The sequence below is a fragment of the Trichoplax adhaerens genome, genomic scaffold (genome assembly GCF_000150275.1).
Source record: "Trichoplax adhaerens TRIADscaffold_6 genomic scaffold, whole genome shotgun sequence".
NCBI lineage: Eukaryota > Metazoa > Placozoa > Uniplacotomia > Trichoplacea > Trichoplacidae > Trichoplax > Trichoplax adhaerens.
The window spans coordinates 5,571,657-5,590,129 of record NW_002060948.1 but is presented as its reverse complement, the minus strand read 5'-3'; the positions used below and the strand labels follow the sequence as shown (position 1 = coordinate 5,590,129).

The following is an 18,473-nucleotide window of genomic DNA, read 5'->3' as shown; positions in this document are numbered from 1 at the left end:
ACTGTACAGTACGTACTGTACTGCACTGTACAGTACTGTACAGTACTAGAACTGAAGTGTCTCCACAGTGCTGTTGCCTTAGTCAGAATGCATTCTACTGTACATGTATGTGAAAAACCCAAAATCACCCATTTAGCAAATACTGAACAGTACCGTAGTCTGTACTGTACTGTACACTACCATGGACTACTGTACTGTACGTACAGTACAGTACTATTGACTGTAGTCAAATGTCCAGTACAGTACTGTACAAGTAGTACTTATTGTACTGTATGTACAGCACGCAGAACCACTACCTTGACAGTAAAAAGAAAGAGAGGGACGGGAAATGGACTTTTTTTACTGTGCTCAAAATGGAGAGGCCAACTATTTTACTGGTCGTTTCAACTAGTTTTAACTGTATCGTGCAGATAGAACACTGTTCAGTACATGATTGACACCCAAATTAGCTGCTACTAAATAAATAACGTATTTGTTTAGTATTGGTACCCATAGACAGAGTACTGTACTGTACACTGTACAGTACTTTCAACGTGACTGAACTGAAAACTACAGTACATACTGTACTGCACAGTGTACAGTACTGTAGGAAAGTACTGTATCGATTTGGATTTTGCACTAAACGGGTGGGGCTTCTCGTTACAGAATTGCACGTGAGCGCGATAATTGTAATTACTGTATACTGTATTGTACTGTACTGGAATAATTACACAGTACAGTACTGTACAGTACACTACACTGTACCGTACAGTACTGTACTGTACCATATACTGTACTGTAAACTGTTATTAACTAGTGTACTGTACTCAGTGTACTGTACAGTACTGTATCTTAGTTTTTAGAGTGACCAGGTCTATCAACGACTCATAGTGGTACTGTACAGTACTGTACTGTACTCTGGATCGTGTGCAGTTAAGAGACCCTATTAGAGAGTCTCTAGCGTACTGTAGGTTGTCCAATTTTGAAATAATTAGCATAAATCAACTTCGTCTATAGCATAGGTGGATTCCGATTGCTTTTCAACATTCAGCGCATGGCTTAATCAACTTGTTTCTACCCAGAGATATCGTGGGGTTTTACTGGATTAAGTAGAAGTTTCTAGGAAAAATTCTCTTGCAAGTCTCTGCAATCGATTTTAGGGTGCATTGTATAATAATTATTATACGCGTGTACGGTATAAATTAAATTAATTTGTAGATAACTTCATAGCCATGCTTGTATTTTTCGAAAAATCTGATGCATGTACAGTACATTACATTTCTTCTGTTTACAATTAATTGATAAAAATGAAAAAATAATATATCAGTGATCGAAAACTTCAGAATAAACGATATTGTTGACATGTCTCGATAAGGTGACAATTCCAGCGGGCCCACAGTACACTGAGTACAGCACCATGTGATTGTACTGTAGTACTGTACTGTACAGTACTGTATTGTAATCAACCAATCATTACCTCTATGATTTGACCATAGACAAACTAAAAACGGACACTATATGTTTTGGTACTACGGTATACAAGAATGAACACTTGACTGTAAATTACGTACAGTGTGAGTCTAATTACCTTGATTAACCCAACCTTCAATTCTCATTCTTTGTAGCTGCATTTTGGCATTCTTGGTACCCGTATATTGTCATGGCTCTATCAACGCGATGGAAAATGCTGCAGACTACTTAGAAGTTGCTATGCACTGGCCAACAGGTCAAGAAAAAGGTAGCAGTGGAGTATTCAATGTGCTGCAGCTTCAAAGATTGATTTATTATAAACAACGTAATCCAGACAGACAACAGAAACGAAAATTTACTCTCTGGAATGGTAATAATAATAATAAATAATATAATATATACATATATAATTGTACTGTCCTCGTTAAATGCTAATGAACGTAATACATACTTGTCTTGTTATACCTTGGACTTCTACTGCAGAATACAGTATATACGCGTGTACGATGTACGAGTAAAGTACATGTTATATTCCACTACAGCAAGCAACTTTTCTGTCTCATTAAAGTAGCAACGCCACTGTGGTATCAAGCATATATGCTTTTAACCTAATATCATTTTGTAAGAGCACTTCATTAGAAGGTACATTCTGGCAATCGGCCGAAATGTACCCAAATTTGTAAACATAAGATCAAATTTAAAATCTGAGTAAAGTAGCAGTACGCTAAAGTTAGATCGATTGTTGATTTGCAGAAAGCTTGCAAGAATGTAAAGAAATTTACTATACTATACATGCATATACACATTGCATATTGCAATGCCAATACTCGTCAAAATATTACATACACATACTACCAAATTGAGTATGTAAGTCACTAAGGTCTTGGTTATGTATTTCATGGGCTACTGGACATCTTCTAGTAGTCCATGTATATTTATACAGTCATTACATGACACTCATCACCTACTAGTAGTCACAAGTATAACCAGCACATTGTTTATGTCTAACATGTAATGCAACTTTCTACCAGTGATGAAATGATGATAAATAACAGTCATCTATAATATTCCTGCTCAATTTTGCTACTTTGTAGACTGCCATACATTTAAGGCATTTGTGCCTCGTTTGTTACCACCTACTGTTGAGATTTCCAATTGTAAGTAGCTTAATCAACAATATCTTCTATTTGTGTCTCATACAGTGCATGGATCCGTATTGTTATTATTCATAGAAATTACCATTCATTGTACTTACTGTAGTATCATTTTGTGACAACAAAACATGAAAGTTACACACGTATTTTCATTTGGAGCGACAGTAAGTATGATTAATTCCTTTAAAAATTAGACCGCCAGGACACAATAGCTGTGAAACGTAAAAATGAGCAACACGAGAACGTATCATTATTACCACGGAAAATTGACAGCGATATTTCAAGTTCTAAGGAAACAGATACCGAATGGAAACCTGTAAGCAAGTTTAGGCTACATTTATTGTATATCACTCCAGTGTTTGCTCACGCTTACTAGCATATTTGAAATCAAGAGATTCAAGATTGTAGTACATGGCTATGCCATTCATGAATAATATCTGAAGGATTTGCCTTAATATAACCTACGTTTATTCCTTAATCTTACTTCAATCAATAGCAGTGGTGTGTGTCTATGGCTACAACTTCAACATCATCTGTCGTTAGTAGTAATTTAAGTCAAGAATATAGCCTTGCCAAAGAGAAACTGGGCAATGTCTCGAAGTGGACTCGTGGTAAATGGATTATTTCCTGTTCTAAAGCAGGTAAAAGATATTAAACAGTGCATAATTTAAAATGGATATGCACTATAATGTAAAAAACTTAACTTGCTGCGCTCGTTATTATCATGAAAATTATTATTTCTATCATACGAATTTTATGATACTGTCACAGGAAAATACACTGCGAAAGAATTTTGGCCGAGACTGTGCGAATTGTTATCCGAAGGATCATTTCCTAATTGTAAAGCTGTTATTAAAGAAGAGGTAATTTGCTAACTGTTATGCGATACGAGCTGCGTATAGTTTGTAAGTCATGGATGCTTTAATACATAGTACTTATACGTACGTATTATTAGATTAACGTGAGCTGCTTTTTTGATAAACTGAATGATATATTTATTACTTGTTTTTACAGGATAAGAAAACTATCGTTTGGCTATATTGTGATTTTTGGCAGGCGGAAGAGGTAGTGTTCACTAATTACTTTCAAATTCTTGTTACTTTACTTTAAATCCCTCAAGCTTCTGCTACTTTCTGTTTTAAGTTATTTTACTAACGTTCTTGACCTCAGCAATCTATTGTATACCCGTATTGAATAGCTATTTACATTCTTTCTTCTAGGTGTATACGCTTCTACGTAGAACTTTTAAAGATCTTCCTAAAATGACCTACAGTGTACATCCTTATGGTGCTATTATCAACAAATGAATGGAGAATGCATAGTATTTGAATATACTTTTAAAATATCGAGTGAAACAGTTTATGCAATCCATGCGTTATCAAAGATATTCAACTATGAGTCCATTTGCTGATAGTCTTTGTAAATTTGTACAAAACTGTACAACTGAATAACTGATAAAATATTATATATATATACGCATACAAAGTACTCCAACTTTGGTCACATTTAAGATCCATATGGTATGCTCTGGAAAATTCCCTTAAACATTTAAAATTTACTAAATTATTCCGATGGAATTATTACGTATTTCGTTTTATCCTACTGCAGAATATACTACATATAAACAGTACAACTCGGATAGTTTTACTCTGATCAAATCGCCATTGACAAAACTACTTAGAATTGATCCTTAAAGCTATGGTAATGGACGATGTATCGGCGTACTAAATTTTTTTTAAGCACTGTACTTCAAGCCGTAAGAAAGGAACAAATTCAGTGGGCGGATTCGTAATATACGAATTGCAGTGCATGAGTCTTGAAATAGGAACATGATTATCTTAATACCAACGGTAATATTCACACTTACTCAATGGATATAATGTATCATAAGTTTTCATTACTTTATTATCAATTTGTAACTATGGCTATATTAATTAATTATTGGAATCAAGATTTAAGGGACATCAAACTGTGTATATAACATAGTAGCAATATGACAATACATGACACATTGTACATACTAAGAACAAGATATCCTGTAATTATTGTTTGCATAACTGGTAAAAAAAGCAATCATGTTAATATGAAGATTCTTATTAAATGTGTATTTATATTTCAGTTTCGGCATTCATTTTATGCTAACAGAGGTATAATAGGTGTCCTTTTAGCGACTACAGTAATAAATTATTGATCGGAACAAAATGCCGAATAATTGTTCGAATAAAGAATGGCGCAATTACTTGAGAGCATTGAGAAGGCCCTTACTTTGTCTTCGCCTTGCTAAATCAGCTAATGCCTGAAATAAACAATTTTAAGACTGCAATGTCAACCTCATAGATGTATAGTTCTAATTTCCAATAGATTCAATTTAGCCATACCTGAAAAGATCGAGGCTCATATATAGCAAGCTCTGAAAGAATTTTCCTATTTAATTGTACTTCGAGCTAGAGAAAGTTAAAACAAGAAAAATCGTTTTAGTGAAGTCATTCCGTTGATTTAGGGAGATGAAGACGATTGATCTAATCTGAGTACAATCATTGTACAGTATACAGTAATCCATTTATCCTAGATGACGATAGAAATATTGGTTAACACCTGTTCTATTGAGCTTAACAGTTTCAATTGACGTAATATACTGTACTGTAAAAAGATTGCAAATCTACAGTACGTAGGAGAGTTTAGACTACTACGCAGTTATACTCGTCAACCAGAAATGAAATACGTAGAGTACAGTACTGTACAGTATATGATTGTTTAGGTTCTACTACGGACCGCTCGATAAAAGCTGTTTTATAGTAGTCTGTGGCTATACTGTACACTATACATGCGCGGAGGAAGAACTTGTTCGCATTAATTGCTTTGACGAACGCATCAATGATGGTCTTAATACAGTACAGCATCCACTTACTCGAACCATGTTATGCATAAACATGGAATAAGGCATTTTCTGTTCTTGTGCTGCATTGCTAATCCTGGTAATCCATAACTATAAATCATTGATGTTCCATGAATGAGTTTATTCTTAACATACCAAATATCGCTGTCGACGATAATCACACATGAAATGATAGATTTTATTTTAATTGTTTTACCGATCGAAAATCTCTTTTCTTCAGCTTTCTTCCACGATAGGCATGTTGAAGTGCTTTATGAGCAGCACGAATTGCTAAAGAATAACAATTTTTGGATCGACCTCGGAAACCCTTAACAGATCATTTTATTTATCTTTAGATAAGACTAACGATGAATCTACTCTAGAATGATAATGAAATCAGGTTTACCTTAGTAAGAGCAAATATCTTTGCTCTTCGAATGCTCCTATCGACACTTCCACCTCGAACCATTTTGCAATGCGATGACCGTAATCGACAGCACGCCACAGATGCACTCTTGGTGCAGTACAGTACGTAGGGGATTGATGATCCGAAAGCCTTTGGAAGTTCTTACAGTACAGGTACACCGCTGTACCTAACCCAATAGTCTCTGGTACTATTCATTACTGTACGGTAGTGTACAGTGCACAGTGTACAGTACTGTACGGTAAGGTACGGTACGCAAATACTGTAGAGTTATGAAGACTCCATGGAGCAAGTGGCATAGACAAAAACTATACAGACGTACAGACTGCTGTAAATCAATCAATGACATACTAAATACTATAGAGTAAAAGCTTATTACACGTGGACAACCAACGGCTGTACAAATGGCAACGACAGCCACAGCACTATGACTATCAAATTGTAAAGCGAAAAATTCAACATCAAAAAAATGGAATCGCTCGCTATCTTAACTTTTATGCTTCTTTCATATCCTGGGTAGTAATGCACGTCTGTTTCCTCCATGAGTAATCTCTATGTCAGTGGTCATGATATGACTTCTGACTCAAGACTACTGTTATGCTATTGCGCCTAGGGTTACAGCCAATTGGATGACTTGTCTATTCGATTTTATCCGTCAATGCTTTTCTTTTTGCTAAATTGAGCATATCATTTGTCGGTCGTCTACCGTTTCCTGCTGAAGCAGCTACAATGGCAACATGCACAGTATAGTAGCAATGCCTGGTTAGTGATCACTGAGTGATCAGTGGTGACCACTGTTGTAACACTCGTCGCTAGTCCTATCATGACCACAGTGTACAGTGTACAGTTTACAGTGGACAGTACTGTACAGCCAGACGAACCAACAAAGGACGTCCAAAGCACAGTACAGTACAGTACTGTAGCCATGCACCGATGCATGCGCAATTGAACATGCTGTACAGTATTGTACAGTGTACAGTACACGCCATGAGCAAACAGCCAAAGCATACAGAACAGTACAACCAAGGCGAGTGACGACGTCCTTTCACGCTAGACGTTGTATCATCACGCACATTCTTCCTGACTTTGCGATCCATCAAGAGATCTGAGGAAAAAAAATTCACTGTTGCTCTGATTTGCGAAGCTTCAGTTCGTTAAAACCATGGGGCTGCGATTAACCGATATTATTATTATTTTCTCGGTGTTGGGAAGCTTAGTAGTATGTGATACTCAAAGTAACAATCAAGACAGAACGTTGGTTCTCTTGGATAACTTCAATACCAAAGAAACGCACTCATCGTTCTTGAAGATATTGCAAGGTAAAATGGCATCCTGCATGAATTGACTCTACGTCTCAATGTATTTTTTTCTTATTGATGCTCTTGTACTGTGATGATAAACTTGTTGGCCAGTGAAAAAAACTGGCAAAATCTTAATCAAAGTGAAATGGATAGAAATGGATTGACTTTTACTCCATCAAATTAGCTTAAAATTGACTAGAAAAAACTCACTTGATGACAAGGGCATTGTAGGACTTTCGCCTACAATGGAACTTGCTATTCAAAGTACTTCTCAGCATCTTGAAGTTTGAACGATCTTAATTGAAATTGCTACTTTGGATAATTGGATCAGTTGAATATGGGATCGATAAGGGATTTATTGTCTAGCTATCTTGACTCCAATTAAATACCTTATCATCAGTCACATTTCTTCATGGATTAAATCACCAATGACGATAATGATGCAGAATTCCACCAGCACTTGCCATCGCTTCTCTAGCGTACTATTGAATTGATATATCATGATAGTGTATAGTAGTACATCTGATCTCGGTAATGTCGTCCGTTGTAGCTCAAATGCAGCTTTAAATGTTACCTTAGCATTGGATAGGATACGGAAGTGATTAGATTGTGCCTAGAGATCATGATGTCGTCAAGTAGATATCGAAGTAATGTATAGTTACAGTATGGTCTTAACCTAATACATCGGACTTCGGTTAGACTGTACTGTATACCAAGTACAGCACAACAATAAGCCAATGTTGGATAATTATATAGAATCAAAATCAGTTTGCTTCATTTTCGAATCTCCATGTACTATTATGTATATAGATAATATCGCGATACGCATAGTTACAGTTTGCTCTTGCCGCGATGGATAAGCTTGTACTGTGCACAATACTGCAATGGGGCCAAATTCTTATACAAATTTATGGTACAAGTTCACGCAAAGAATTAACCAGTGTTGCTCCACTTTTCCTAAAGTAGATCGCAATGAGCTCTCCTGTACTAACATTATTACAGTATAGTTATGGTACTTTCGTGGTGCAGTGTATGAACTTGTACCCTACGCAATACTACAGCTGGTTGTACAGTACTATATACCCAGTTCAAATCGGCAATCGGAACAGTTAGCTAACCAGAATTTACGAACAAAAACTAGCTTGATCTCGTATGTATCTTAACAGAATATTAATGGCCTGTTATTAATTGCATATTATAATTAATGATCGGCTAGGTAATAACGCAACTGGATTTTATTGCTGCAATAACTGATACATATACAGACTCTAGCATTGCCTTAGATAACTGAAATATTTTTCTTTCAGGAATTGGATTGTCATTAGATTTCAAAACAGCTGATGATCCTAGTTTAGCACTCTCTAAATACGGTGAATTCTTATACGAACATCTCGTAATCCTCTCTCCTAGTGTTGAAGGTAAGAAAAGTGATCACACTATACCATTACAACCTTTTACGCTAATACCTTAGGGTGACAGTCTACAAGTAAATGTCAAGTAATATAGCAAACGCTAATTGATTATTGGCGATAAATTCTTATTTTTTTCATCGCATTGGTTCTAAAAGAATTCGGCGGTAATATCAACGTTGCTGCCATTACCGAATTCATTGACAGTGGAAGAAATGTCCTGGTAGCTGGTAGCTCGGATATAGGTTAGATCAATTTCCTTCCCCTATTTTAAGAGCTAAAGTCCTCCGTTTGTATAATGATTTTAAGCTAGTTTGAGTGGTATTATTCAGACTGATAGATACTTCAGTGGTAAATCAGTAACCGATTGCACTGTACTTTGCGGTAGACTATATATAGTGATTTATTAATAGAATAGATATCCTAGTTTGCGTCATTAACTTAACGTTAAATTATCGCGATTGTATTCCAAGGTGAGCCTATTCGTGACTTGGCAGCAGAATGTGGCTTAGAAATGGACGAAGAGAAAACAGCTGTTATTGATCATATTAATTATGACAAGAGAGATGAAGGCTATCATACTATGGTTGTTGCGAAATCTAAAGCTAGTTTAATCGACGCACCTGTAGTTGTTGGTGTCGGCGTTAATGATCCTTTACTTTACAGAGGTATAGGGTAAGTTGGTACAACACCTAATAGAACTATAATTGGGATATAGTTTTATCGCTAATGAAATTATTCGAATGTATGGATAAATAATTTCTTATCTATAATGGCAATAGATTGACTGTTGATGCAGACAATCCACTTGTAATGGAAATTTTGACTGGAAGTCCATCTAGCTTTTCTTATTTTCCTGATGAAAGAGTTAAGAATGTAAGTAACACCTAAGGTGTATGCACGCGTAATCTGATATTTTATTAATAAAAAGTACCCTCATGTAACATAACTAACATGCATGTTGTCATCCCAAGGCCCCGCAAGCCATTGGAAAAAATACTGTCCTTATCGCATCTATGCAAGCCAGAAATAACGCACGTGTTGTTTTCTGCGGTTCACTGGATTTCTTTAGCGATGAGTACGACGACAAATACATATTTATGTATCATTCTAATTCAAAATTTTCTAACTAATACAACATTATACTTTCATAGATTCTTGCATTCAAATGTTCAGGTAGCCTATCCAAAAGAAAGAACGTAAGTATTGGTATTATTTATAAACTTGAAGTCTCTTTTTGGAGTGATGCGGATTGATTCGCACTGTTAACTAAACAAATTAAATCTATAGCAATGATGATCCTAACAAACTACCTTCATCATAGGTATGAGAATAGCGGCAATGAACGTTTAGCTATTTCTTTAGCCGGCTGGACCTTTAAAAAGAACGGTGTTCTACGTTACGGAAATATACGTCATCACAAAGTAGGGGAAACGAAGGAAGCACAGTTTTATACTGTCGGAGATGAATTGGTTAGCAACACTATTATTTAGCCATAAATTTTATGTTTAGTCATAAATATACAGTGTATTAAATTCGTTGATAATTGAAATAAAGTATTTCTTTACTTTCTCGATAAATAGGAATTTACTGTCGATATCGAAGAACTCGTTAACGGTAAATGGGTGCCCCCTATCCGCTCGGATATCCAACTTGAATTTGTTCGTATTGATCCATTTGTTCGGGTGACGATGAACCGTTCTTCAAATCGTAAGCTGATATGATGCGTAATACCGCAGCAATGATGTTATACTGGTGTAGTCGTTGAAAATTACTGTACACCTTTCACGTATAATACTGAAATAGAATATAGTATGTTTACCGCTAGTGATTTGCAAAGTGTACACTTATATGGGCTAAGTGATGATTGTTGTTCATTTTCATAGCGATAACATTCAAAGCTCACTTTAAAGTTCCAGACGTTTATGGCGTTTACCAATTTAAAATTGATTACTTGAGACTTGGATATACTCATATGTTTAGTGCCACTCAGGTACGTAGCAATTAAATGACTATTTCCTGAGAAACATTTGTGAGCATTAACATTTCGTAAATATACGTAGGTATCTGTCCGTCCATTGGAGCACACGCAGTATGAACGATTCATCCTATCCGCTTATCCGTATTATGCCAGCGCCTTTTCAATGATGTTTGGTGTCTTTATATTCTCATTTGTCTTTTTACACTACCGACCTAACGATAAAGATAAGAGAGATTAAATGGTGACCTTGTGCGGCTACTTACAGACATGCAGTATGGCGTCATATAAAAATGAATACTATACGTGATTTCATAGAGTTTTTTTATATATATATATATGTATACCCTGATGCTGCTTTCATGCACATGGTTGTTAGTTAACCTATACCTAACAACCGTAAATGCGATGATACTTACGGTTTTATTCGGTGCAAGATAATCAACATAACCAATAAAGGAGCATCATGTTCTAAATTAGAGTGTACTAATTTCGATATGATTATTCCTCGTACTTACAATGAAATTCTTCGCTCAGCAGACCGTTGTGTGTGCTCGTAACGACTACTGTATGTCTGTATAATTGTACAAACACTACCAGGGACTACTTAAGAATGAAACAAGTTCCTTACTCTACCTAATAGCACTTCCAACGAATAATACACATTTATGATATCTACTTGATTATTGTGCGCAAGATTTACCGTACCATAGTCAAATTAATCCGTACGACATCCATTTATGCATGATAATTTAAGTTACTTCGGCACTGGTACAGTACGTACGAGCAGGCTTACTTGGAATGGAAAGACCTTCACCTACAATATTTAGCTTTTTCTTATCGCGCAACTGATATTAGTGAATTCGAACTTTTTTATCAGCTATTGAAACTAATTTGAGAACAGTCCAACATTGCTTAACGCTAATAGAAGCCAGATCTTTTAGTTGAATGGCTGCAAAAAATCTACAATCTGCTTACAATTGTGATCGTTCTCGTTGCTTCAAAACATTCATCAATTACGTTTGCGGTGACCAAGAATTTATTTACAGTTAAACACCTTTACCAGAAAGAATGCGGAGGTAATTACAAGAACTAATAAAATGTTCCTTAGGAATCCCCTGGTAACCATTAGCAAATGCACGTATGGCAATTTAGCTTCGAGAATAAATAAGATATCAACGGTTAGATAAAATTCAAAGCTAGCTTTGGTATAGAGAGGGTTTACAATGAATGGCGTACAATTTTTATATAATTATAAGTGATTTAATAGCAGCTGTAGCGTAAGAGTATCAATTGTAAGTGAACTTAAAATTATCATACGTGTAAAGCTTGGATACAACAGAATTCATCTCTGGTAAACTAGAATATACGCGTACTTGCAGTTTTCTACCAAATCAAAGGAACCCATCGACCTTCCTAATTTTAAATTACCACCATTCACTCCTTAATAAAATGGGTAAAATTTCCATAGATTGCTACGTCCTGTGCCATAGCTTCTGTGTATTCTTATTGTTGATTACCCTATTATTAATATTAATTAGCGGTTATGCTACATTGTAGCTTTTTAAATGAATACGATTAAAAAGGATCATTAAATGCCACAATCACCTAGCCTTTGAAAAGTTAAAATAAGATAAGGAAGTAATTCAAGAAGTAGTGCGGCTGCAAGGACTCATCTACATTCTGTTGATAATATGCTGCTTTAATAGATCATCGATAAGCAGCTTTTCATACCGAAAGATATAAGTTAATATTCATTTTTTTTAAACTATTTTTTGATCGTTCTGGGTTTTTTGTTTATTAGTAAGGGAGAAATATAAAATAAGATGCTATTATTGGCTTTGTTTACCAATGTTTGAATACTATATAAATTCTACTGTTAGGCCAATTTACTCTAGTAACTTATGCTTAAGTGGCACTTTGATAGCAGCTACTAGCTGTGCATATCATTAGGTACATTAGGAATGCGAAACAATGACTGTCTACAGTGAGGATATCTTTTACTCCAAGTCACGGATACTGAGACACGTTGACAGCAGATTTCAGATATAATTATCATCGTGCTAAATACATTATGGGATTGCTGTTTATTTGTCTCCGGACATATTTTAATTGAGACATTAATGTTCGGATGCAATCTGGACAGCAGTTGTACCTGCCATTTCATCATGTTGAAAATACTAGACGACAGTTATCTGCTATACGAATACAGTTTCAATCGAGTTATTGATGCTTATTTAGTCCCTTGACATTAACTGTTCGATATAAAATTAATTTTGTCTTTTTGAATATAATAAATTATGATTCTGTGTTGTCTAGACATAGTTCCAGCAAAATCTGCTACACGAAGGGAATACCTTGAGAGTAATTTCTACATGTAAATATGATAACGTTCCCAATGCTATATGATGGGTGTCAGCAGTGTAGACATATTTACAGTCGACTAGTTGATCCTTTGGAAGCACTTTGAATGCAATTTCTGGGTGTTAATATCATTACGTTGAGACAGCTATACGATGGTTGTGTACTGTTTGGACCTATTTGCTACCAAGTAGCGTCTTAATCCTTACGACAGCGCTAACCATATTTACAGTCAAGTAACACCTTGTACAGTATGGATCACAGCTTAATAAAGGGTTGGGCTGCTATGTGATTGTAAACATATCGTAGGAGCACTAGATAAATTTTACTTGAAGAACACCGATTAAATTAGTCCTTGTCATCATCAGGCATTGTTGTAAACGTATGGAATAGTCATCGTAATAGGAAGCTATACTTCTATATCTTAGTTACTGCGAATTACTATCTTCCTATAGCTAGCCAGCTTTAGAAATAGGACATCGCGTAAAATTGCAATCTTTTTACAAGTATGATAGGATAGTAAACGTATAAAAGAATACTTTGTAATATCAAGTACTGCATTTGTTTGTAGTCAACTAGTTATATGTCAGTTATAGGTACACTGGTGTTATAAGCTGGTTAATGAATCTTAGTAGTTCTAAGCAGATTATATATATACTGTATATACTATTGGTGGAATTCTCGATAGCTTCAAAAATAGCTCTAAGTTAAACAATTATCGCATTTAGGCGACAATTTGGTACATATCCGTACAGAGCATAGCAAGGCAATTCTCGGATAGTCAACGGGAACCCTGAAATTATATTGATCTCACCAAATTAAATTTTGCATAAGAAAAAAACAAGAAAAATAATTAAAAAAAATCCAATAAAATGGAAGGGGTGTTTTTCATCCAAGTGGGATGAGCCACTTACCATGTTGTTTACACTGACAGTATTGTTGATATTTTGATGAATAAGATTGTGAAATATTGTTCACAACATAGAACCTTTATAAAGGTTTAAATAGTAATTTGAAATGCTATTGTATACTAGTGACTTAAGCTAATTATGGTTATTGTATTAAGATAGGCAAGATTCGAAAAAAAAAAAAAATAATCAAAACAAGTCCACTTGCGAGTTTGCAGTAGTATTTGATCATCATCTCCGCTTCGGCAAGTTTATTATTTTTGTTGTAAATATGGTTGGATCTACTGTTAGAATTGATCTATCATCCAAGGTAAATATTACAATATTCGATAATATACAGCATTTAGTTTCTGACAACTTGGTCGATCATGATTACCGTTTAACCATTAGTAATCCCTTCTTGTTTACCTATTAGAAGAAGAAGGTTCATCGATATCGTTATCATGTCTAAGAATAAAAAAAGTAACGTAGATCAATTACTGGCAGAAATGCTGGCTAATCATGCCGATAAAAGTTATCGAAATTTAGTTAAAGAAGTGATGAAGAAGCATATCAAGTTAACCGAAGAGGGTAACAGCCCTCATTCACATTATGAGTTAGGGCGTATCTATCATTTAGGTAAAGATGGAATTCATCAAAATTTAGAAAAAGCTTACGAACACTACCAAATTGCTAGCGATCACGGCCATCCGGTAGCACCTTATTATCTTTGTCAAATGATCGGTAGCCACGAAGAAAGACGAGACGCTGATAAAATACGATTTATTAGCCAATCTCATCACCTGATTGATATCAAAGTCCGATTATTAATTAAAGCTGCTGCTTGTGGAGCTTACTGTAAAGCTGAACAAAAGTACAGTTATTATTTAGCTTCATCGAAATTATGGCAAGACGGGATCAATCGGTACAAAAACTGGCTAGAAGAGCAAATTCGAAGTGAGGAAGATCAAGCTAAACTCGGTCGTTGGAACCATTATCTGGGATTTATCGCTTATAAGAAAGGGACAGTTAGTGGCTTAACTGAAAGTCGTCAATATTACCTTCAAGCCTACCGTTACTTTAGTCAAGGTGGAAAATTCGGTTGTGCTGCTTCTTATTATTATCTTGGCTATTGGTTATATCGTCTTAAAATTGGCTACGATGGCCATGATTATAAAGAAAAAGCTGAAAAATATTTATATAAAGCAGCCCAACATGGACATATTATGTCCAAGCTATTAATCATTAAAGACTATAGGCATAACTATTCAACGGAGTTGATTGTCGATTACCTAACGGCATCATCGTCGTTTGGATTTAGTATCGTTATGTATTATTTAGCTATTCTTTATTTTCGTGGTGTAACTGATATCATCCTACGAAATTATCCACTTGCATTAGATTATCTCAAATTTGCCCTGGTTAATAGTGATATTGAAACATTTCCATTCCCAACCAGTTGTATGTATTATTCACTAGGTCTAATGTATCATTATGGGCTCGGTATCCATCACCATTACAATCAAGCTAGCTATTATTACTATCTAGCATTACAAAAAAATAACGATGCTTATTCGCATTATGCTGCATGGCAAATTGGCAAATTGATTCAAAAGAGGCGATTATCATCGTGTGATGACATTCAAGTTGCTATCGGTTGTTATAGACGTGCTCGATTAATTAATCAATTTTACGGTTACGGCTGTTATAGATTAGCTAAATTAATTTTGAAATCGCCGCAAACATTGTCTTTAACTGAAGATATATCATCGACATATTATTTCAAATTAGCAATGAAATGCTCTTCTCTATCACCTTACTATAAAGGTTTAATGTACGAATATGGTCTAGGTGTTAATGTCGATTTAACCCAAGCACGGACATTTTATACTAGTGCAATTGAAAAAGATGGATTGTTTTGTGATATTTATACTGCCCACTTGGCCGATAAAGCAAGGCAAAAAATGGATTTAATTCAAATCGGTAAGTAGATTGTAGGTTTTCAATAGCGCCTGTAGAACAATAATTATAACACAATTTATAATATTGACCAAAAGATTCAAATAGATAATCATTATTTATATATTTTGGTAATTGTTTCATATAAGTATCCGTATACTGTCATTGATAGCGCAAGTATAGATTATAGTGATATGGATATTGAACTACTTTAATGGATAGGTATAACATATAGAGGAATTTTGGCTCTTTCTTATTAGATACGGTTGTATACCAAATAATTCAACAAGTAGGAATAGCCAATTTAGATTATTAAATATGAACTCAAGCATTCAACTTGCTTATTGTTTATCTTCTCAACTTGTATGTCGTAAATTGATTCAAATCAATTTGTTACACTACTCCCAATAAATAAAATGGACAAAGAATTCAACATACAATATGATTACCTTAAGGCCTAATATGAATTGCTATAGTTCAAAACTCAATAGAAAACTTTATGCATCGTCTCTAATCATACTGATTTAATTATCACCGCTGGCTTGATATTATTTAATCCATTTGATCTGATTGGCTATAACTGTTTACTTTATGATAAGAATAAAGTAAAGTAAACAGCTATATGTTTGATCTAAGGCTTGTTAGTCACATTCTAGTTCGATAGAATAATTCAAAATTGCTTTAATAATTACTTGGATTGGGTTGATTGATTGATTGGTTATTATCATTCTATTTTCTATTTTCACTAATGATAATGATGGATAGAAGTTTCGCAACCTCCAGCTAAACGAAGACGTATCGATTATAGCTTATAGCTTGGTAGGTAGATTAATATTTTCTTTTATCACCTATTCCAATTGTCTACAATTGTGATTTACAAATAAATTTGAGATTGCATTCCATCACTTATCTGATTTTATTTATCGATTATTTTATACTCTAGTGGTGATAAAAAATAACATTAGCATCACTATCAAGTAAGAGATCGATCGGTTCCCGGATAGGAAATACTGTAACTATTTCTGTATTGTAATCAAGCATAAGCGGCCTCCATTGACGAGTATATAAATGACGGAAATGGGAATAGATCATTAATACATTAAAGAGGTACCGCATTCTTGTCTCATGGAAATAATTGATATCCGTATTAGCAATTACGTTATCAATTGAAATTATACTAGCTCCAAGCAGAAGTAACAAGATTAATGATAACTTACGTTGAAAGAGTAGCTAATAAAGAATCGAATGCACAATATATTTACTATGCAATAAGTTACGTCACCGATCAGTGGTTTCTCGACTATTTTCGAAGCTTGTTATCGCTATCTCAGAATCGATGGATTTAGTCGATGCCTCTTTACTTTTTACGTAGTTTTAATAAAATGAGTAACCATAAAGTTATAGCTAGCTATGAACTGATTATGATCTAATTCAATTTTAATATTGAATTATTTTATACGAATATATTCGTTTTTCTTATTATGAATTTTAATTGTATTATGATATAAGTATTAAGAAATGTACGAAATTGTTATGAGATAACTTTGTAAATAAGATTGAAACGATTTTCGCTCTCTTCCAATATGCGTATATTATCAGCCTTATTATTTCCATCGTAGAATCTCCTTTGATATGACCGAACTGATTATTGATTGCGGCAGTTTGCATCGGAATTGATTCCTATAACTATTATTAAGATACTTTTAAATGCTTTTCTACATATTGCCTTTAAAAACTGAAATACTATATCTTGTATGAGACATTTCTATTCAATTTTTCGATGATTTAGATTACTTAGATCATAATCTTAAACTCATTATTTCTTTACCTTTTTTAAATTTGAATTTAAATTTTTTCCCTCTTCATTAATTAAATGAGGTTCAATCATTTCAAGTAACATAATAATAAATATGATAAAAAATAATGAGGTGAATACGTGCATATCAGTAATATAAAATTAGATATCACTGCGATTGGATAGACGTTGACCTTGGATTAAGTTTCTAACAGAGTTACGTGTACGTCCTACTTTTTTGGGAAAGAAGCGAAACAAAGCATAATTTATAAAACTCTGGAGCGAAGAGTCTGATTATTGAATTATCGACAGCTAAGATTTCGAAAGCTATAGATTTTAAACATAAGCTTTAGTCACATTTATTAATTTAACATTAACTAAGGGGAAAGTACATTTCTCTCAACTTAAGCAATTAACGTCTTTAATTTGTCTACATTAGATCTCTCCTGTCATCAGAAAATGTTGATACATACGGTCTACTCATTTGCTATATAGAATAGTAATGCACTAGATTATACAACTTCTTTTGATGAGTTAAGAGCCTGACACAATGAAAAACATTTAGTTCTTAGTGCAGTTAATGATAATCGTAATTATAAGCTAATAGAACTAGCAGAGGTTAGCGTTAACAAGACAGTACAATATTTAATATGGTATATCAATATAGGATAACTATTTTATGAGTAATATTTTTACATTACTTATAGTACGAAAGGTACTGTTAATTTTAGAAGAACCCACAAGAAATAGTGAAGCAATCTTGCTTAGATGAGTGTACCTTTTATCTGGGCACAACATCAATTATTAATATTTATTAAAATCTTATAAGTCGGTCTTTAGGGCAAAAAGAAATAAATAACCGTAAACCTAGGTAATAAAAC

The 18,473-nt window shown here is 34.3% G+C and overlaps 4 protein-coding genes across 4 annotated transcripts; 3 read left to right on the top strand and 1 right to left on the bottom strand.

The window, feature by feature from the left end:
• Positions 1 to 1,656: 1,656 nt before the first annotated feature.
• TRIADDRAFT_57743 (uncharacterized protein) lies at positions 1,657 to 3,910 on the top strand (the record flags this gene model as incomplete). Its single annotated transcript, XM_002113841.1, has 7 exons — positions 1,657 to 1,819; positions 2,544 to 2,606; positions 2,798 to 2,919; positions 3,100 to 3,244; positions 3,375 to 3,466; positions 3,618 to 3,668; positions 3,824 to 3,910. The coding sequence occupies 7 exons, from the start codon at positions 1,657 to 1,659 to the stop codon at positions 3,908 to 3,910; spliced, it is 723 nt and encodes a 240-aa protein (XP_002113877.1).
• Positions 3,911 to 4,839: 929 nt separating this feature from the next.
• TRIADDRAFT_57742 (uncharacterized protein) lies at positions 4,840 to 5,947 on the bottom strand (the record flags this gene model as incomplete). Its single annotated transcript, XM_002113466.1, has 5 exons — positions 4,840 to 4,899; positions 4,982 to 5,047; positions 5,512 to 5,589; positions 5,696 to 5,806; positions 5,885 to 5,947. The coding sequence occupies 5 exons, from the start codon at positions 5,945 to 5,947 to the stop codon at positions 4,840 to 4,842; spliced, it is 378 nt and encodes a 125-aa protein (XP_002113502.1).
• Positions 5,948 to 7,064: 1,117 nt separating this feature from the next.
• TRIADDRAFT_37905 (uncharacterized protein) lies at positions 7,065 to 10,831 on the top strand (the record flags this gene model as incomplete). The annotated part of the gene is made up of 11 exons (XM_002113840.1): positions 7,065 to 7,221; positions 8,511 to 8,621; positions 8,771 to 8,857; positions 9,086 to 9,287; positions 9,395 to 9,488; positions 9,587 to 9,690; positions 9,767 to 9,811; positions 9,937 to 10,084; positions 10,196 to 10,322; positions 10,499 to 10,605; positions 10,676 to 10,831. The coding sequence occupies 11 exons, from the start codon at positions 7,065 to 7,067 to the stop codon at positions 10,829 to 10,831; spliced, it is 1,338 nt and encodes a 445-aa protein (XP_002113876.1).
• A 3,471-nt stretch (positions 10,832 to 14,302) lies between these two features.
• TRIADDRAFT_57740 (uncharacterized protein) lies at positions 14,303 to 16,057 on the top strand (the record flags this gene model as incomplete). The annotated part of the gene is made up of 2 exons (XM_002113839.1): positions 14,303 to 15,821; positions 16,020 to 16,057. 2 exons carry the CDS (start codon positions 14,303 to 14,305, stop codon positions 16,055 to 16,057), a joined length of 1,557 nt encoding a protein of 518 aa, XP_002113875.1.
• Between the last annotated feature and the right edge of the window lie 2,416 nt (positions 16,058 to 18,473).